This window comes from Carcharhinus amblyrhynchos, chromosome 2 (assembly GCF_965287045.1).
Source record: "Carcharhinus amblyrhynchos chromosome 2, sCarAmb.v2.hapA, whole genome shotgun sequence".
NCBI lineage: Eukaryota > Metazoa > Chordata > Chondrichthyes > Carcharhiniformes > Carcharhinidae > Carcharhinus > Carcharhinus amblyrhynchos.
The window spans coordinates 78,198,846-78,221,552 of NC_137325.1; the positions used below are offsets into that span (position 1 = coordinate 78,198,846).

General features: G+C 39.0%; 1 protein-coding gene across 1 annotated transcript in view; it reads left to right on the forward strand.

Annotated features, from left to right (window-relative positions):
* dync1i1a (dynein cytoplasmic 1 intermediate chain 1a) overlaps positions 1–22,707 on the forward strand; it is a 223,370-nt gene that overhangs the window by 17,915 nt on the left and 182,748 nt on the right. Inside the window, exons 2-6 of the mRNA XM_080216678.1 lie at positions 2,275–2,392; positions 5,128–5,242; positions 8,711–8,801; positions 17,958–18,017; positions 18,412–18,524. Coding sequence (XP_080072804.1) covers positions 2,285–2,392; positions 5,128–5,242; positions 8,711–8,801; positions 17,958–18,017; positions 18,412–18,524 — 487 coding nt within the window. The 5' untranslated portion in view covers positions 2,275–2,284. The remainder of the gene's footprint in view (positions 1–2,274; positions 2,393–5,127; positions 5,243–8,710; positions 8,802–17,957; positions 18,018–18,411; positions 18,525–22,707) is intronic.

Below are 22,707 nucleotides of genomic sequence, written 5' to 3' on the forward strand. Positions count from 1 at the left end.
GCATTTCAGAGCCACCAACAGATTGTAATTAAGGCACACTGCTTGGTTTTTCTTAGGTACTGGGGTGATGGTTGTTGGCTTGAAGCAGATAGGGACTTCGGATTGTTGTAAAAAGAGGTCGAAGATGTCTGCGAATATCCCTGTCAGCTGATCAGTCTGGGATATAACTTACAATGCAAAAGTTGAATTTAAAACATTTCCTGTATCTCTCCCTTTTGAAGTGTCGCTGTCTGAAATAAGGTGTGATGTTTGTGGTCTCTTGAACTGAGTATCATCCATTTCAGAATTTTCCAGACAGCTGCTGAATTATATTCTTATAATTTACATTCTCAGCCATCTTTGACTTGCATGTTCTGTTTTTTTTTGAAAAAACATGTTTTATTCAATATATCTATTCGTAAATAATTCAAGACAATGGTCCAATGTCATAGCAGTTCACATAAATTTATTTCATGCCCTCTCTATAAGACGTTTATCATCTATTCCCAAAGATAATGTCCATGTTCAACAAGAATGGCATTTTGTAACAATATGCTAATTACTTTAATTAATTAGACTTTGATATTTGAGCTCTGCTTCACTGTCTGTGATGGAGTGGCCATCATGCTACCCTGTCAGTTCTTGAGTCTCCTCCTTCCATTAGTGTTAGGATTGTGAGAAATGGGAACATATTGCCAGTCCAGGCCCTTTTTTTGACATTCAGTTCTTTTCAACTGCAGGGACATTGTCAGTTTTCTACAAGAACAGGCACAATAGCCAAATGCCTGGCATCCTAGGTGCTGATATTGGGGCTACTTGAATGCATGTAGCATTGTGCCATGCTAGAGTGACCTTGCTAAGGCTAATGTGGCTAAATTTCTCCTGCAAGCAAGTGCAGAGCTCCTTGTGCTCAATCCTTCATCTCCAGCACCCATGCCATTATGTCCCCCATCCCTGATCACCCCTGTGAGGCTTGTAAATGTTCTTACCCTTTGCACATCTTACTCATTGATGGATCCAGGGCTTCAGATCTTCTCTCCAGCCTTGAGATGCATGGGCAAAAGTGTATTCTGAGACTCCCTACTTCTCACTTGCTTGATTGGACTATGGAAGGGCATGCTTCCCCCAAACCCTGTGCCTGCTTGAAACTCACCTCTGCTAAATGCAGAAGGTCACTGAATCTTTTCTGGCACTGGATCCACGTGCCTCAGACCAGATCATGTATGCTGACCTCAGCTGCCACTTCTGCTTAGGCCTTCTTGCTGAGGGGATTGATCTCCTTCCATCCCTTTGTTATGAGGATGTCTCTTCTGACTGCCACTGCCTCCAAGAACAAACAGGCACTCATCAGAGTAACTGGGGGTTTGCTGCCTCCCTGAACTTCACTCCCACGTGGTATGTCTTCCTGCTGCTGCCATTAGTTCATTCTGGCTCCTCTATTGTCCTCAGCAGCTTCTGGTAGCCCATTTAGAATCCTGCGGTGCAAAAAGAGGCCCTTCAGCCCATCAAGTCTGCCCTGAACACAATCCCACCCAGGCCCTACCTCCATATCCCTACGTATTATACCCACTAATCCCTCTAACCTACGCATCCCTGGACACTGAGGGGCAATTTCTTAGCATGGCCAATCAACCTAACCCGCACATCTTTGGACTGTGGGAGGAAACCAGAGTACCCGGAGGAAACCCACACAGACACGAGGAGGATGTGCAAACTCCACACAGACAGTGACCTGCACCCGGAATCCAACCCAGGACCCTGGAGCGGTGAAGCAGCAGTGCTAACCATTTAACATTGGATCTGTGCCCACCTGGCTCTGCTGGCCCAATGATGCTGGCTGTCACTTAATTGAACAAATAAAAACAAACTTGTGAATTTAATTCTTGCCTCTGAGTGCAATTTTAACTAAAACCCCTTGAAGGGGGACCTAACTAGATTGGGTGCAATGCTGATTTTGCATCTTCTCCAGTTTTATTCTCTATTGAAGTAACTATTGAATATAGTGTGGAATGCCAATTTAATCTTATCAAAAAATGGAAAATTAGGTTTAAAATTACTCACATTATTTATGATTTAAAGTTTTGTCTATTGGCTGGGTTTAGAGACGTTGTCCAGCTGCCTTCAGCAAGCTCACTAACTAAGGAAGAATCAAAGTTCCAATTTTAATGAAATTTTATTGGTGTTAAACGGCAAATGCAAAACATGTTGTTTGTTAAAGTATGGTTTGATTTGATGCATATACAGTACAAAGCCTAAAAGATGGTACATTTTTAATTTTGAACTTGGATCTTTCAGATATACCAAAATGTCAGATAAAAGTGATTTAAAAGCGGAACTGGAGCGTAAAAAGCAACGACTGGCTCAGATACGAGAAGAGAAAAAAAGGAAAGAGGAAGAAAGGAAAAAGAAAGAGGTCTGTTAATTTGGAAAAATGCAGATTGCTTGAAATAAGCAACAAAGTAGGAAATCTATTGATTTAGATCCAATCACAAGGATCACTAAATTTAAACTGTAATTGGAATAATGACTTATTAGTTCCTTGCATGCACAATAGAAATTGTAAAATCCTAGTATGTTCTTTATGCTGTCTAATGTGTTCATCGTGTACCTACTGTCTTTTCCACATGCTTTGATAGTATTTCTCTGCATCCACCCTACATCCTTCCTATGATCTGATTCATACATTAAGACAAGTTAATTTCACTCGGAAAGAGAGAGAACGTTTTTCATTTGATCACACTAAATTGCCCATCAAGAAGTTATTTTTGTGAAGTCAGACTGCTAATGCAGATAGAACTTCAAAGTTGCCTAAGACCACCTTATGAATTGGGATTCTCTTGTGTGAATTCAGCTCAATTTCCATGTAGGAGATGAAGTCAGTCCTCCTCTCAGATGCTGAAGAAGCAAATAGAATTGATTATCAAATTAGGAAACTTGGTTTAAAAAAAAGCGTTGGAAACGGAAAAAGCTCAGGTAAAATTTCCCAACTCCATCTGTAGTAGTGCTATTGTTAGTGGAATAATTGGTACTACATGGACAAAGATTGGAAAATTCATTTTGTAGAAATATTTCCTTACACTAATGTAATAGAAAATATCAGTGCCATCATTAAATGACCAATTAATTTCATCTGAGCTGCTCTTTGAAATAGAAGCAACAATGACTGCCACTGATAGAAGGCTGGCATTATTGAAATTGTTAGACTAATTTGTGTATTTCTATCATTGGAGATAGAATTGTCAAGGCCATTTGATAACAAAGGAATGGAGTATTACAACTTGGTGAGGAGGGATGAAATGACTCCTTTATTCTCCCACTTCTCGTTTGGTCACAACAAGGTTTGATTTTTCTTTAAGAATTTAAATAGGATATGCCTTTCCTATTCTGTACCATTTTTATGCTGAGGTTGTAGAAAATTACTCAGACGGATTTTCTGAGGTTAAACAAAAAACAAGATAAATTAGTGAAACTATTCCTGCACTTAGAGAAAAACGTGAAGCAATTCAGACAATTGCACACATTCATCTGGATGGAGGCAGCCTATGACCTTACAGCAGTGGGTGTTGGATACATCTGCAGGTAGACCTTTCACATTCAGTGCCCTGGAGGGGGTTCATCTTCTAGTCTCAATGTTCCTGGAGATCCATCTTTGCTCTGAGGAGGTTGAAAATCTTGTCTCCCAGAGTGCTCCTGTTTTCAGATGGTCCGCCTTCTTTCCTCAATAGTGACTCAGTGATGTTGGGCACCTCTTTCAATATGGCACCTGGACACAAGCAAACTATGTGCCATCCAGCCCTGCCCTGCCCTGCTACTGGACATGGCACATAATGAGTCTGTTGTTCTCCCATCAGCCTCGCCAGTGGGAGCTGCGCCGCGTTCCCACTCTGCCGTGGCACTTAGTTTCAAAACGGAAGAAGAATTCCTCCTGCGGTCGGTCTTTCGTGCTCACCAGGGATTAATCGTCTTCAATTCAACTTCGCTGAATGCAAAATTATCTACTGTGGCAGTTCAGCCTGTCTGGATTGTTCTTGTGGAAAAAAGAATATATCTGCGCAGCGTTCCAGTTTAAAATCCAGCCTGCATTTTAAAAAATTAAAAAATCTGAATTGTTTCTTCAAAGCGCTCATCATTTGGGATGTGAAATTTGTGCATCAGTGAACAGCCTGGTCCTTTGTGTTTTTAAACCAGAATCAGAGCATCCCTATAGAAGGAGGCCACTCAGCCCATCAAGTCTGCATTGACTCTCCAACAGAGCATCCAAAACAGGCCCATACCCTGCCCTATCCCCATAATCCCATGCATTTACCATAGCGAATACCTGTAACTTACACATTTTTGGGCGCTAGAGGGAAGCTTAGCATGGCTAATCACTGTGCTACTCATAAGAATGGTGTGTATTATAATTGCATAAGAGCCTATTTTGTTACTACTTGGATATAGATTGCTTTGCATAAACTTCCTTAAAGGATCTATAGGTGGATTGAAAATTCTCCAGCTCCAAAGTTCTTTGGAGTTCCCATATTTGGCCTTTTCTCCCCAGTTCTTTCCTGATCTCAGAACCAGAACTTGCTGCTCATCTTCACTCTGCGTTCATTCATTCTGATCACCAGTTCTGAACACAACTTCACTTTATTTCTAGAAAACCAAGAACTTTAATTTTTGTGAAACTCAAAACATTCATTTATTGGATTGCAAAATAAGCTAGTCAGCATTATTGATGAAGTTAATATTTAGGAGTGCATTAAAGTAACATTTGTATGCATATTTGTTGAATAGCAATATAAGCAATATGAATAATTACTAGCATAACAAGTCAAAGTCTGGCCTGCTTGTTCTACAAGTTTATGCTGAAAATGTAAAAGGGGAAGCTTGAAATGAAATAAATGAAATAAGGATTTGCCATATCCAGTCTTGGAGATAACTCCTTTAAACTCTCTCCTTGTATTTTCAACAACAGTGAATGTTGTATTTATGGTCACGGAGGCACAACAATCCTGAATATGTTGCGCCATAACATTTATTTTAAAATGCTTTATATTCACCTCTTTATACCATTCTGTGGTTGAATATGAAATTTATTCCAGACATGAGGGAGGAAAAAATTCCTATAGAAAGCTAACTTAATTGAGTTTCCTGTTATTCTTTCAGGCTGAGATGCAACAGAAAAAAGAGCCACCCCCTGAGGACTCAGATCTTGACCGCAAGCGGAGAGAGACGGAGGCTTTGCTACAGAGTATTGGCATAGCCCCAGAGCCAGCATTAGGTAAGGAACTTGCTCACTTATTATATAATGTGATCTTGTTAACACTGACATTTGTTTTGTTGTGCAAAATTCAATATTCTAGGACGATGTGCCATATAAGGCAGTAAAAGGAAAAATGCTATATAATCAATTAAATAATGTTCCATGGCTATTTTTCTTGAGATAGGTGAAAGTTTCATGAGTTTGGATTTTTCAATCTGCTTTAAAATTAGTTAAAATTTGCAAATCATGTTAATCTGTTCATATTTAATTTTTAAATGAGCAGGTTATACCAACTCACTTGGTTTATTGCAGTTCGATTTTTGCTTCTCTATTCTTGTCTACAAAAATATATATTTTTGTCTAAATCTCTAAGGGGCATGAAGCTTGCTATCTGTGAACACTTCACACATTAGTACTTTTTTTGTGTAAACCTAAAAAAAAGTTGAAAGGTTTTCTAGCATACTCCATTTGTAAAGTGGAAAAGCAGAATATAAAACTTAGTGGGGAGACGAAGGAAGAAATAGAACTTAATAAAAACAATTTAGCATGTTTTGAAGGGTGTAAGTATCTTTTTTTTAAGAGGTTGCAGTATCATTTTATAGCTCAATTGAAAAGCGCTTCTAGTGATTGGAGTGCTGGTTGGAAAATGATAACGTCCACTGCAATTTTGGTTAAGTGCAGAGTTTGGAAATTAAAATGAAAATACTGAAGTTGGCACACTGCAGAAAACTTCCTCTTGAGCAGTGAGGAAATTTGAGAGAAGGAAAAAATTAAGTACAAATGATACAACTTGGCAAAATTTACACAAAGGGAGGGAATTAAAATGGGAAAGAATTGGGGGGGGGGGGGGGTGGGGGAGCTAACAAAATATAATTGGGAAATATCAGCAGTTTAATGTAAACTATTCTCTAAGCCTGAAGTTAAAATTTGAGCTTGGATTCATTGAAAGAAAATAATCAGGTAATGGACTGTAATAACATATTGATAAAATACAATTGACTCATTTGTAGTTGTACTCCTAATTCAAGAATTATCAATAACAAAACTGGAAGTAATCATTTTATTTTTATTCAAAAGTAAAAATGCTGGACATTTCAAATGGTAGAAATACTCAGCAGGCCAGGCAATGCCAATGGAGAGGTCCTATGATTCTGCCTAGAATCAGTACACAGCAATGTCCAGCCCCTCCCAATGCTGCTGTTAATCAGAACCAGACATGGGGATGAGTGAACCTGTGGCACATTAGCTGCCTTTATTCTGCTACACTACTTCTTCCTCCAAGTACTGCAGCTGAACACTAAAACATTCATGCATGTTGTGACCCACTATTATGGCTTTGAGTTTGAAGCCTGTTTATTCAACCAGATTTTCTTTTGTGTCCACCTTGGCTTTTCTCCTGTGTAATGAAAGTCACTAACCTTTGGATAGAAATTAGGGAGTGACTATGCTTTCAAAGCGGCCGGACACTTCTGGGAATTCTTTCTTTTCAATTGCAGACATACATTCTACTTTTAAATGGTGTCCTGATCAAATAAATGTATTTGGAAATTGAAAATTCTGCTAAATAATGAAGAAAGATCTTTCAGAAGTAAAAAAAACTGAACTGTTACATTGCTGTAGGAAAATCAATATTAATTTTAGAATGGTGGTTCTTATTGCATGCTATGCATCTTGCTGCCATTGTTTTTCATGTAACAATCATGCAGCCTTCTAGAAATATTCTCATTTATGCAGTTGCAGTTAAAATTGTTTAAGAAGCTGCACGGTGACAAAAATAAGGCACTTACAGAATTGGTGGAAAAAATATTGGGCGAGATCTTACGGCCTGGCTCATCTCAAGACCATAAAATCATGTCCAAGTTCAATAGACCTTTCCGTGTTCCGCCCCTCGCCCGCTTCCGTTATCATGATGGGTGGGTTGGTAAAATTCCGGCCACTGATTCTATTTATTGAAAATCGGATCATACGTGCTTTTATGCTTGTGATCTAACTTTGAACCAAATTTGCAAAACTTGGATCTGAATATGGCTGTTGCACAGTTATATTATAACTGTGCAACAGCCATCTGTATTTTAGCCTGACCATGATTTTAGATTAATTCTTGTGATCAAAAATATTAAATAAATGTTAACATTAAGTTAAAATGAACAAGTGAGTGGCTGAAAAGATCATTATATTGATCTATTCTTCTAAATGCATTAATGTTTTAGTTGATTCATACCTGCTTTTCCTAACAAGACCATTGCAGTGAATGTTTCGTTCTGTTATTTGTTCAATTCTTTTTTGATTTAGTTCATAGTTTTCAGACATGATCATCCTTTTTTTTGCCTTTACAAATACCCAGAAGCATGGTTTACAGTTAAATACATAAATGGCTATGTATTTTCTGACAGGGTTTCAGCTGCACTTCACAAAATCTGTTCCTATGATATATACTTTGTCAGAAGCCTGTTAGAAATGCATGTAAAATGGAGCAGTGTTTTAAGCTGCAGAATTATGCAGCACAAAATGAGGCCTCACAGCCCATATTGCCTAAGCTGGCATCCTAAAAGAGCAATCATTATTACCATTCCCCTTAAATTCAGTGTAACTGAAAATGGAGTATAGCATTTTTAAAAAATGTTTCTTTGATAATCAAAGAATCACCTGACTACTTTTTCACCATTCCATTAAGATGGATTGGAATAAAATTGGACATTTTGGAATTGTGATGTGAATGTCTGTTAACAGATCTTTTAACTACATTGGAACAAATTTTTTTGTTCTAGCTCTAAATATGTTTGAGTACATATGCATTACACCCGTTTTATAATCAATAATATTCTGTATAAACAAAGGAAATTGCAGCTTCTATGAAGGAAATGTTGACCACGGGAATCTGTTAATTTGTATGATATGGAATTAAATAATCATCATCAGCAATGTTAAAAGTTCAAACATATAAAGTCACCTTTTTCAATGTGCCTGAGGGATTTCTGCATGTTAATTTTTATTTCAAATTATTTTTGTATCTTGGAACTTGTACCAACTGATAATAGAAAAATTCTGTTTCATATTTGTTCTTGGCAAATTGTTTTAGCTTCCATTGTTTGCCTATAGGCATTTGACTCTGAAAAGTTTGCAAAAAGTAATATAATCCTTTTTCAAAGAATATTTGCATGTGCAATTCAAATAGTTTTACTACAGTAATTTTATGGTGACAGTTGAAACCCTGCTGCATTTTAATATGATTGCAATGTGCGCATTCCAAAATCATTTTGAGTGATTATTTTAGCAAAAAAACAAATTAAATATTCATTTGGCTTTCTTCCCTCTTCTTTTTCTTTATGCTTTTGGCTTTTACCATTTCAATTCCATTTTCTGCCAAATTCCCCACTTGTTTAAACTCTTTTTTTTTTCTTGTTTTGTTTCTTGTCTGATGTTGCTCACCATCAGTGCAACCACTGCAATTAGTAACATGGGATGCCTGTTATTTTCATTATTTAGTCCCAACCCCTATGTCTCCTTCCTCGAAATCAGTGAGCACGCCCAGTGAAGCTGGTAGCCAAGACTCAGTAGACGGTGGACATGGTGGAAGGTAATCACTTTTTGTTTTTGTAACTTGTTTTGGTAATTATTTTGACAAAATGCCATTAATATTATTGTCCACGTCATTGATCTATGATTCATGGGGACATAGTTTGGTTAAGACTGAAAGAAAAGAATGAAAGCAAAGTAATAGGATAATTTTGGGCAGTCGTCATGTAAGTGCTTTTTGACAATGCTAGGAAAGACACATTATAGGGTAAGGAAGTTAAGACCTACTTCATTAATAGTTCACTTCAGTTACACATGGAAAGACGTGGGTTGAATACATTTGATTAATTTTCAATGGATCCTAGAACAATTGTCATATTTACAAATAAAAGCACTGATGCTGCAAATTTGAAACAAAATTAGAAAATAATCTGTCGTCATCCATAAATAAGTTTAGCCATTGTGAGAATGCAAAAATGAACATTTTGCTAAAGTTCACTGGGAGTATGGGTGGGAACTTGAAAAGATGTTTAAAGGGGAGAAACTACAGATATTCTAACTATCAAGAAGACATCACTTGCTCAATTATTGTTTCAAGCTACCTAGAAATGCAGGAAATAATTAGACCATAGAATGTTATGGCACAGAAAGAGGCCATTCAGTCCATTGTGCCTCTTTGGTAGAGCTATCCAAGTAATTTCATCCCTATCCCACCTATCCTCCTTATCGTGTCCTACCACCTTAAATGATTTATGTCCGCACACCTCCAGGCCTCTCTGCTCCTTTAACTCCTTTAACATATCATTTTTGTTCAAATTGCCTCTCGTCCTTACTATCTAAATTTATCACTTCACACTTCTGTTTCTGAATTTAATCCTCCGTGTGTTTCCCTATCATACCAGTATATGTGCTGCTGAAGTTTGTAACCTTACAGCCCCACCACAATGAAATTTGAGTTCAACATATTGTTGTGTTCTACAATCATATTTGTCTCCATGCTCACTCTTCCCAGGAATACTCTCACTAACCAGTGGACCCTTTCACCCACTTGCCATTTTCTCCCTCCACCTGGGTGTCTGTGTCTGTGTCTGTGGGCAGAGTATTTATTAGCCACTTGTGTATCAGCACCAGTTGCTTTGCTGGATTATTCAATATTGTGCAGATAGAAATGCTCCTTAAAATACTGTATCTTTCCATGACTAACACCAAAACTTTGACTGAGAAAGCTCACCCTGCTTATTCTGTAAGTTTTATTCAGACTTTTGGCTTTTTCCTGGATGGCCATCAAACTGAGAGACATTGGGCACTTGTTGTGGTCTTCAATCTATACTGCCAAAAGTCTTCCCATGTGGGGTGATGTTTCAGTGTGCTCTTCCTCTTCAGCCCAATGACTCATTAGATGAATTAAGTCTTCAATGGACGTGGGAGATGAGCAATTCCACAACATCAGCGTCATCCACTTCATCAAAACTAGCCTTCCTTGCCAAGGTGATAATCTTATGCTGAATTGCATGGACAACATTGTGAGATTCTCCATGACCACCAACACATCCAGACCAGAAATTTTGCCACACATCATTCAGAAATGATGATGAACTTCACCCCATGAATCAACAATATTGTCAATGTCTTTGAGGATGTTGTAGTCATGCTAATATTCCCTGATTGGCACATTTTTACCATCTGCTGCCTTGATGAACTGGGAAGGTACAACATAAGGAGTAAGTCTCAAATGTTGCAATTGCTCCCTAATGCATAGATTATAGCAATTAAGCCATGTTGGCTAGCAGGAAAATTACCTTCACATTTTCAGACAATGCATCAAGGCTGATAAGAAGACCTGGGCAATCATCCAAGAGGAGGTGAGATTTTCTCTAGATGTAATGTAACCATATTCCTTGGGGATGCATTTAATCTGTGGTCAATATATCATGGATATCTTGGGCTGGCTGATGGCTCACAAAGGGCTGTTGTCTTTGTGCAGTTGAGACTTGGAGTAAAGATTACTTTTGTTGGCAATAGAGATGATTGGCATTTTGAGATTTCAGTGGAATAATATGAGCCACCTGGTGCCTGCCAAAAGATATTTAGGAACAAGACAGTGGCACTGAGTGGATGTTCTGGCACAGTGGTTAGCACTGCTATGTCACAGCATCAGGGACCTGGGCTCAATTCCAGCCTTGGGTGACTGTCTGTGTGGAGTTTGCACATTGTCCCCATGGATTTCCTCCAAGTGCTCCAGTTTCCCCCCTCAGTCCAAAAATGTGCAGTTAGTTGGATTGGCTGTGAAACAAATTTCCCCTTATTGTCAGAGGGGAATATGTGGGGTTACAGAGAGGGAATCTGGGTGGGATTGCTGTTGGTGCAGGCTTGATGTGCCGAATGATGACCTCCTGTACTGTAGGGGTTCTATGAAAATAATGGATTTTCAAAAAAAGTATTTGACCCTTTTTAATATGGTTACATGTGGCAACAGCCATATATGAATGAGTCTAAAATACAGCAGTAGTGCCATTGGATGGTGTCAGGAGGTGGTTAAATTCTCTCTTTCTGGAGATAGCCATCGCCTTTACTTGACTGAGTAAATCATGAAGGCCTTTGGTTGTTGCCAACAGGCTGTACCCAAACCCCTGGCATCTGAATACAAGGAAACCTTGTGTTGCAGTGGTAGTGCCCCTGTCACTGAACAAGAAGCTGTGGGCTGAAGCCCACTGCCAGAAATAGTTGGCCATGGAAGGAGTGTTCACCGGGCTAATAATCAGCTCAGAAATCCTTCCACCATTTCCCTCAATGTTCCCCAAAGAGTTAAAAGCAATATGGGTGTGATGATGCACTAAACAAACAAACAGATCTGGTAAGTAATAAGTGTTGATTGACTTTTGAAAATAGACTGGGGGGAGGGGGTGGAGATGGCATGGGGGGGCTACGCCAAACATGCTCTGGGCAACCCCTCAACTTCACAAGTATGGTTTGCATGGCAATTGGCCTGAAGGTGGTTACCAAATAAACCTGTTGAACTTTAACCTGGTGCTGTGAGACTTCTTGCTACGATTGACCAGGAGGTCAGACATCCTCGGGGCAATTGTCCTTGCTGGGAACCAGCCAGAAATGCGATTTGAAAACGCAAACTGTGGGTGGTTCTGACCAGATTACACCAATAGTTATCTAGAAAATGGAAACCATTTCTAACTTCTAGGTAACTGTTGTACAGAATCCCCCTGGAACTCCTTCCCCTTGGCCTGAATTGGATGTTTGGGAAAGACAGGCTGAAAATCTGATGCTGGTTGCCACTTTGAGGAAGTTCACATCCAATGTGAAATCTGCCTAGTGCTATGAAGTGCCACCAAACATCAGGAGTAACAATGAGTCTATGAGAATGGCTGTAAAGGCTAGACTAATGGAGATCAATTAATATTGCTTCATTCTGCTGAGCAGCTTTATTTGGAAGGTTAAAGTTTATTTAAGATGCAGATGGTAGAGCACACATTAATTTGATTGGCAAAATTGCTGGAAATATGTTACCAAAGACTGAGGAAAAATAATAAAAGGAGTTTTAATCAAAATTTTAATAATTCTCACAGCAATCAAATTCTTTTCAACAAGGAAGGCAGCTGTTTCACAAGACGGATACTGGACGGCATTGATCAAGTCAGCTGCCTATCTTTACTTAATTTGTGGGTCTTGGGTGTCATTGGCTAGGCCAACATTTATTGCCCATCCCGAATTGTCCTTGAAAAAGTGGTATTGAGCTGCCTTCCTGACCATTGCAGTCCATGTGGTGTAGGTACGTAAATAGAAACTCTCACCTTAACAGTACTATCAGTGCTATATGTCCAAGTCAGGATGGTGAGTTACTTGGAGGTGAACTTTGTAGGTGGTGTTCCCAGGTATCTGCTGCCCTTGTCTTCCTTGATGGTAGCATCATGGGTTTGGAAAATATTGTCCAAGAAGCCTTGGTGAGTTCCTGCACACATCTTGTATGTAGATGATACACACTGCTACCACTGTGCATCAATAGATGTGGCACGGTGGTTAGCACTGCTGCCACACAGTGCTAGGAACCCAGGTTTAATTCTGACCTTGGAAGACTGTGGAGTTATCTCTGTCTGTGTGGATTTCCTCCGGATGCTCCGATTTTCTTCTACGCTCCAAAGATGTGCGGATTGGGTGGATTGGCCATGCTAAATTGTCTCTTAGTACCCAAAAGATGCATAGGATAGGTAGATTGTGGGCTGTGGTATTTTAGTGAGAGTTGGATCATGTTTGATGGACCAAATGGCATCCTTCTGCACTAAGGATTCTATGGTTCAATGGACGGTTGAGAGAGTGAATGTTTGAGGATGAGATGTCAGTCAAGTGGTCTGCTTTGTCCTGAATAATAATAAACTTCTTGTGTTGTTGGAGAAGCACTCTGCCAGACAAGTAAAGAGTATTCCATCTCACATCTGAATTGTGCTGTGTCGATGGTGTTTATACTTTGGGGTGTCAGAAGGGGAGTTAGTTGATGTAGATTGCAATAAACTAGTGTTTATCTGACTTGATTTGCTGGTCAATGGTAAGTCCCAAGATGTTAATGTTTAGATATCATGAAGCTGTAATTATTTTAAAAATTAAAATTTGATTTATAACAAAGCAGATCCTGTAGATGGGAAGCTGATAATAGATCTGTTGGTGGCTAAATGAAATGGAAATTAACAGTGGGCTTGAGGATTTTGAGAAGAATACTGCCCTGGTCTGTATGATATGACAATTGACAGTTTGCACTTGGTGAATTCATAATCTTGCCAATGCTACTTGCATTATGTACCCAGTCTCTGATGGTTTCTGATGCATTGACAGCTATGGAGAGGACTCATTCAGGAATACACCAAACATATAAAGACTATGTCATGGACATGAGGCTAGTTTGAGGGTGTAAGCTCAATTTGCTCAGCCTCTTATTATAGGACAACCCCCGCGTCCCAGGGACCAATTTAGTGAACCTTTGTCATACAGCCTCTAATGCAAGTATATCCTTTCTTAAATATGGGGACCAGAACGGCGCACAGTATTCCAGATGTGATCTCACCAAAACCCTGTACAACTGTAGCAAGATTTATTTATTCTTGTATTCCAATCTGCTTGCAATAAAGGTCAACATGTGATTTTTTTTTTTCTTTTTCCGCCTTTCCCTTGGTTGCTGCAAATTCATAGTAACTTTCTGCAATCCTTGTATAATCACACCCAAATCTCTTTGAACATGAACACTTGTAAGTTTCTCACTTCTAAAAAAAAATTTTTTATTCTTACAACCAAAGAGAATAACTCCACACTTCCCACATTGCACTTCATCTTCCATCTTGTTGCCCAATTACCTAACTTGTTTATATTGCCTTCTACCTAGCTTGTTATCATAAGCAAACTTAGATGCATTACTGTCTTCAACTAATTCATTAGTATAGATTGTAAAAAGCTGATGTCCCAGTACTGATCCTTGTGGCAACCCACTGTTCACTGCTTGCAAACCTGAAAAAGCCCTGGCTATGCCCACCCTCTGTTTTCTACCTATTAACCAATCCTCTATACGTGCTGCTATGTTATCCTCCATTCCATGGGCACTTATTTTGCCTATTTTCCTTTGGTGCGGCACCTTATCAAATATCTTTTGTAAATCCAGGTAACTGCATTGAGCGGTTCCCTTTTACCTACTTATATCCTCAAGGAAAAAAAACACCCTAGTAAATTTGTCAAACAGGGTTTCCCTTTAGTAAAACCATGTTGAGTTGTTCTAATCACATTCTGCCTTTCTAAGACTCCCTGAACAATAGATTCCAGCATTTTGCCAACAACTGATATTAGGCTAACTGGCCTGTAGTTCACTGTATTTGTCCCCCGTCCCCCGAGCAGTGTAATATTTGCCAACTTCAAATCTAGTGGGACCATCCCTGAATCTAAGAAATTTTGAAAAATCATAGCTGGCATAGTCATATCTTTGCTCTTGTATCTCTTCTAACACCCTAGAATGTAGGTCTTCAGGTCTGAGGGATTTGTTAGATTTTAGCCTCTTAACTTTCTCAATTTCTAATATGGGATTTGTGTCTTCCGCTATGATAACAGATACGAAATAGTTGTTCGATATCTCTCTCATTTCCTCATTCCCCGTGTTAATTCCTCACATCTCTCCTTTGAAGGGATGACGTCAGCTTTTCCCTGCCTTTTAAATACTTATAAAAATACATTTTAGAGTTTTTGTATTTCTGGCTAGTTTACTCTCGTTATGTTTCTTTCTGTTTTTGATGACCCTTTGCTGGCTGCTGAAACACTCCCAATCCTCAGATTTGCTACTATTTCTTGCAACATTTTAAACCTTTTTTAATCTAACACTTTGCTTAACTTCCTGAGTGAGCCCAGATGGGGGGTTCTTGGAGTTTTTGTTCTTCAATAGAAGGTATTTTTGTTGAACATTTTGAATTGTTTCTTTAAATGTTCTCCACTGGTTATTTACCTCCAAACACTTTTAGTATAGTTACTCAATAATCTTGATCAGTTCTCCCCTCATACTTGTGTAATTTACTTTAAGTTTTTTTTGCTTGCAATTGAAATGTCACTTTCAAACTTAACATAGAATTAAATGGTATTAAGGTCACTATTTCCCAATGCATCTTTTTTAAAAAAAGTTTATTTATTAGTGTCCCAAGTAGGCTTACATTAACACTGCAATGAAGTTACTGTGAAAATCCCTGGGTTGCCACTCTGCCACCTTATGGGTACACTGAGGGAAAATTTAGCATGGTCAATGCACCTAATTAGCATATCTTTCAGACTGTGGGAGGAAACTGGAGCGTCCAGAGGAAATCCATGCAGATACGTGGAGAATGTGCAGACTTCACACACCGTGACCCAAGCCAGGAATCGTATCAGGTCCCTGGTGTTGTGAAGCAGCAGTACTAACCACTGTGCCAATGTTACTAATCGACCTGCTTTATGATGTAATAGTTTTAACATAACTTTACGCCTAGTTGTCCCACTACGTACACCTCCAAGAAACTTGTCAAACTCATCTTGCCAATTTGATTGTGCCAGTCTATATGAAGATTAAAGTTCACCACAATTATTATTTCCTTTGTTAAGGGCTCCAATAACTTGTTGTTTGATCTGCCCAATGATATAATTTCTGTTAAAGGGGCTTATAAACGACACCTTTTTTTTGACTCTTGCTATTCCCAATTTCCACCCATTCTGATTCTATTTCATGATCTTCAGAGGCCAACCATTTTTCTGCTAATGTCTACATGCCAACCTTTAAGGGTAACTCACCACCTTTGTCATTCTGTCTGTCTTTCCAAAATGTTACGTCTTCTGGAATATTTATTTCTCAATCTTGAACACCTTGTCACCATAGTTCTGCAAAGAAGATTAGATCTAATCCATATACCTCTTTTTTTTTTAAAACCACTAATTCGTCTATTATTTTGCACATGCTTCATGCAGTCAAAGGATCTTTAAATTTACTTTTTACTTGTATTCACTGATGTAGAACTTTCTGCCCCTTCCTGTCCCACTCTACTTGTTTGTATCCATATATTGTTCAAATATCTCAGCTTTCTCTATGGATCTCTTAAATTTCCCTTCAGCTGAACACTTCTGCCTCTGTTAGTTTAAAGCTCTGTCACAGCTCTCATTATACAATTGACCAAGCTGCTGGTTCTGGCCAGGTTCAAATAGAGCCCATCCCAATGGAATAGCTCACTCTTTCCAGAGTATTGATGCAATGCTCCATGATTTGCAATCTCTTTCCCACAATACTCTTTGAGCCACATGTTTAATTCTCCGTTTAACCCTATGCTGGTTGCTATGTGGCTCAGTTAACAACAGTAAGAAGTCTCAACACCAGGTTAAAGTCCAACAGATTTATTTGATAGCAAATGCCACTAGCTTTTGGGGGGGTGTGGTTTGCCCCTTTGCCAGGTGAGTGGGAGTTCTGATCACAAACAGAGCGTATAAAGGCACACACAGTTTACAGAATACTGATTAGAATGCGAGTCTTTACAGCTAATCAAGTCTTAAAGGTGCAGACAATGTGAGGGGAGATAGCATTAAGCATAGGTTATAGATGTGTATTGTCTCCAGACAAGACAGTAAGTGAGATGTTGCAAGCCTAGGCAAGTCATGGGGATTACAGATAGTGTGACATAAACCCAGGTGAGGCCGTCCTCATGTGTGCGGAACTTGGCGATCAGTTTCTGCTCAGCGACTGCGCTGTCGTATGTCATGAAGGCCACCTTGGAGAACGTTTACCCGAAGATCAGAGGCCGAACGCCTGTGACCGCTGAAGTGTTTGCCAACAGAAAGGGAACAGTCTTGCCTGGTGATTGTCAAGCATGCACATCTCTTTAACCTATGCTTAATGCTATCTCCACTCACATTGTCTGCACCTTTAGGACTTGATTAGCTGTAAAGACTCTCATTCTAATCAGTATTCTGTAAACTGTGTGTGCCTTTATATGCTCTGTTTGTGATCAGAACTCCCACTCACCTGACGAAGAGGCAAACCCTGAAAGCTAGTGGAATTTACTACCAAATAAACCTGTTGGACTTTAACCTAGTGTTGTGAGACTTCTTACTGTGTTTACCCCAATCCAAGCTGGCATCTCCACATCATGGCTCAGGTAACAATCCAGAGATGATTAACTTTGATGTTCTGCATTTTAATTTGGACTGTTTAACTCCTCAATTTCTCTTGGGTGGCAGAAAGTCATTTCTGGTTCAATGTTGTTGATTCTTACATGGACGACAATAATTGGATCCTCCCCTTTCCACTTGATGAGTCTTTTAATCCTGGCACCAGGCAGGCGGCAAAACCTCCACCAAGATTTAAAAAAAAAACTGTTTATCAGCCTGACTATACTGTTTGCTATGACTACCACATTCCTCTGTGCTCTGCCAAAGACAGTATGCTCATCCACCTTGCCAATCTCCTTTTAAATAGGGGGTAAGCACCTTGTACCTGTTGAACAAAGTCAGGGGCTAAAGCTCCCCCATCATTATTGTGCTGGGTCCCCATAGCTGCCTGACCAGCACTTATGACCTGAGAATAGCTAAACTTAATTCGTTAAACAAGAAATTGAAATACTGTAATGATGGTAGAGTCAGGTGTTAGTCATGTAATCTCATCAGTTTGTATTCTAATCAATTAATGTATGTCTCCTTTCATTTTTATGTTGGGTGAACCATTTAGAGCTCTGCAATGGGATACCGATCCTTCTGTGCTCCAGTTGCAGTCTGACTCTGAGCTCAGGTATGTATTTGTATTTGCCATTCTTCATATTTATCCAATGTTTTACCCTTCCTTACAAAGAAATTCAAATATAATTTATTATTAAAGGTCATCTTGCTATAACCATCCACTTAAAATTCTACTCATGCAATAACAGTAAGTGGCAAACATGCAGCATCTTTTGGTATTTATAGATGTGGTATGCATATCCCTTTTAGAAAAATTGTGATTGAGATTAACTATGGCAGGAGCATCTGTCTTGCAATGTAAGACCCCTAACTTTGCATAATCTGGTCTATAGACTTGTTTAGTTTAATTCCCTCGTTTCTGAAATGTGGTTTGTTTTGATTTTAAACAAATGGTGGTTTTTATATAAAATATTTGAAAATATGACGACTTTCATGATTTAATGCAGCCGCCGGATGCCTAAACTTGTGATTTCAAAAATTACCCAAGTTGACGTCTTACCCCGAGAAGTGGTATCTTACTCCAAAGAGACGCAAACGCCTGTTGCTCACCAACCTGAAGGTAACTTGTGTTTTCCAAATGTCTTCAAAGTACGTGACACATTTTGAAATCTACATTTGGTTTGTATTTCATTCATGATTTGTTCTCTGTCTCCTATGCACCCACTAAAATTAACATTAAAAACAAAACTAAGACTTGTAGCCAGTTCAGGAATCCTGTGATGAAAGTGAAATACTGTGGATGCTAGAGTCTGAAATAAAAACAAAAGTGCTGGATAAACTCAGTAGATCACTTGGCATTTTTGGAGAGAAACGGAGCTAAAATTCTTGGGTCTAAATGACAGTTCTGCCGAACTAAAAAGTAGAAATGTACAGAGTTATGTAGTTGGAAAGGGGACAGAGGAGGTGGGACAGGATTGATGACTAGGGTACAAGTCAGGGCAAAGGAAATATTGACAGATTTGTCATGGAGTGTTAATGATGGGGAATGTAGAATGCTAATGGTGGTGCTAGGTAAGATAGCAGAATTGGAGCAGCTGAACACTAAAGGACAGGTGACCATGTGGGGAAGGGGTGGTGTTGTGTTGGGGCAGGCCAGAGAGAACAACTAACAAGAAACTACAAGGGAGGATGGTGTTTAAGTTGGAGGGGAAGTTTACTATCTAAAGTTGTTGAACTCAACGTTGAGATGTTGTTCTTCCAGTTTGTATTGGGCATTACTGGAGCATTGCTGCAGGCCAAGGACAGACATGTGGACATGGGAGCAAGATGCTGAGTCGAAATGGCAAGCAACAAGAAGTTTGGGATCGTGCTTGTGGACAGAGTAAAAGTGTTCGGTAAAGCAGTCACCCATTCTGCATTTAGTCTCCCAGTGTAGAGGAAATTGCATTGTGAGCAGCTAATACAATAAACCAAATTGAAGTAGGTGCAAGTGAAATGCTGCTTACCAGAATGATAGGGAGTGGGATAGCTTGATCTTGGGTTCAGACATAGCTTGGCACAACATCGAGGGCCGAAGGGCCTGTACTGTGCTGTACTGTTCTATATTTCTATGAATACATGTGGTAAGGATGAGTTTTGAATTTTTACAGCGTTGCTGTGGAATAGTCAGGATTAATGGTTGACCTAATAATAATTCCAAGTGGAATCACAGAATCCCTACAGTGCAGAAGGAGATGGTTCGGTCCAGCAAGTCTGCACTGACTCTCTGACAGAGATTCTTACTCAGGCCCTATCCCCGTAACCTCATGTATTTACCTCATTAATCCCCTAACGTACATGTTTTAGGATACTAAGGGGCAATTTAGTATGGTCAATTAACCTAACCTCGCATCATTGGGCAGAGAACATGCAAACTCTTCAGACAGTCACGCAAAGCTGGAATTGAACCTGCTGCCCTGGCGCTGAGGCAGCAGTGCTAACCATTGTGCCACTGCATTATCTAGTAGAAGGCATTTGGCTTCTGAAAAACACTTTTTTGCTAATTCTTTGAGCTAAAATATATGGCATATTTAATTCCCTGATTACTGAGTATTATCATTATGTATATTATGAAGATGCTGAACATTTGAGAGAAATACTTTTCCTTGAAGATGCCTACTTTTTAATCTTTTAAGCAATGAAAATGTTCCCAGTATGTGTTCAATTTTTTAAATATCATTTGTAGTTTGAATAGTAAGTTTGAAGAAAAACGATGTTTGACCCCTAATTGAGGAAAAATATCAGCTTTGCCAGAAACAATTCTGTTGCATTCAAGATGGCATAAACAAGCTTCTTCAATCTGATCAAAATTATTGCTAACCAACATGGTTTGACTTCTGGCATGTTTAAAGAAGAGAAATTTCAAAGACTTCCTAAAGTGCAGGTTGATGGCTTAAGCCAGAGCATTAAATATATTTAAATCTGATGAATCAATTGGAACATTAACACTGACATACGGGGCAAACAAGACATTTCATCTGTCTACGATCAACAATTGCTGCCAATGTCAAGTTAATAATGTGTTGATGTTTTACTGAGGTGTCTGATTATATACTCCCTTACAGGGTTTCACGTTACAGTAACTTGTTTATATCCACTTGTATGTTATAATATGTGCCATCGTTGTCAACAGCTTATTGGATGTAGTATTTTCATAGGAGTAATACAACATTGTATGCCATAATTGTCATTTTTATAGCATCTTTTGTAACCATGAAAAGCAAGAATATTGCACCCTCTTGTGGTGATGGTTGATAGGTTTCTGTAAAATAAGGCTGCTTAAATTGCAACATTAGGTAACAACAATGTAATCATTATTGTCTAACAGATTTGCTTTTTTCAAATTTTCCAAACAAAAAGCATTTGCAAATAATGAGTTTTTTTTGAAAAGTATTAGTATCCCCTAGAGTTATTGTTAAATTTGACTTGTTTCTTCTTCTTTATCTTATTTATATACTTGGAACTTACTTTCTTGTGTGGCGGCTCACATGTGACTTCAGAAAGATTATAGAAAGGATAGTATATTGGATGAAAATACACTAACGTTAGGTCGGAACCAACCCCACTGGGCTAAAATCAGGGTACAGCCTTTCTCTTGACTAGAGATTATTACACTAGCCACCTTTTCCCCACGTGAAAAAGTGCAACATAATCTCCCACTGAATGGGAGCCCTAAAGCATTTCTACCTATTTTGCAACCATGGAACTGTAAAGGGCATAATTTTTAAAAATGTTGATACGAACTCTTCCCCATACACACAATATAGAAGAAATTCAACTAAACCTAAACTAAGTAAACACGATCCCCCTTACCGCAAAGAGAACAACCCATTATCATTCAGAAAGCCAGTTAGTGAAGGTACGATGGGAGCCATTTTATACAATTTAATGTTTACTTACAAAGTGTAATGACCAGGATGGAAGGAGCATGCATCTTACCTAGCCCGCTATTCTGCAGGCTGTATCATTAATTTAAACGTTTGGTTTACTCACCAAAATGGCCTGTTGTTTACCTTCACTATTGGCACCCAGAATGAAAGCGACTTTAACCATGCTGCTTTCAATAAACAATGAACTTATTAGTTTATTATGAAACAAAATTTTTTTCTAGCAAGTTGCAAAAACCGGTACAAACACAGTTGTATTCTGCAAGTATAACTATCTATCCCTTCCTAAACAATTCCCCCAGCAAACACACCAATGCACTATAGACAAACAAAAGGATGAACAGATAAAGTCCCCCACTGTAGAAATGGGCTTTAGAAGATGGGCATTACTAAATAAAGATAAAGCTTATGGGGTCTTGACCTGGACTGCCCTCGTGTGAAGACATGCTTTGGCTACACGTTGATAGCCACAAGCAATTTCTGACAAGGCAGACAAAGAGTCAGGTAGGGTAGCCTTTTTTTCCTCTGCTTATTCCCTAACAAGACTGACTTAAAAACCACAAGGACCAAAACTTGTCTTTTTAATCTCTCTGCCATGTGAATTGCAGCAAGCCTTTGCTGGCCTCTCCAGTGAAATTTTTATAATGATTCATGCTAGGGCAGCCTGCAGTGCACAATGTGGGAGACTCATTTTGAAAATTCTGCTGGAAAAACTAACGGGGATTTTTTGTTTTTATGCGAATTCAGCAATTAGAATTTTCTTGGGAGAATCCCGGTCTTGATTCTTACAAATAACAAGCAAACATCTCCTACCTCAACAACCACAGTATAGATCTGGCTAGAAGTGAATCTGTTGTTAATGTCCACCACTTGCCTAACAAATCAACTTATATAATTAATAACCATAGCCTTCCATTTGTTCCCACAGAGAATGAAGATAGATAGCCTTGCCCCACACCACCCTCAACAAACATACAAAAGTCTAGCCTCTCTCTCCCCTTCATTTAAGTATTAACTTGGCCTTTGCCTTTCCTCACTAAGAACAAGTCCTGACCCCAATTACTAAGCTGAAGCTTGCCGCCACTGCCCCCCCCCCCCCCCCCCCCCCGCAAACCTCTCGGAATAAATTTGGGTCTAATCCTGCCCTTCGTGAGCTGTAACTCACTTCCCATCTAACAAATTGCAAAGAATTTGACCTTTTTGTGGTAAGGGTGCTCAATTTCTCATCAGTTTATTTTTAAACTGCTATTGACCCAAGGTCATGCCATCAGGATGTTTTGTAGTGAGTCATGTTATAGTGAGGTGCTGTAAATGGGCATGAGATCTGTGGTTTTATCATTCTTTGTTTATATGGTGACTTAAATGTCTTGATCAAAG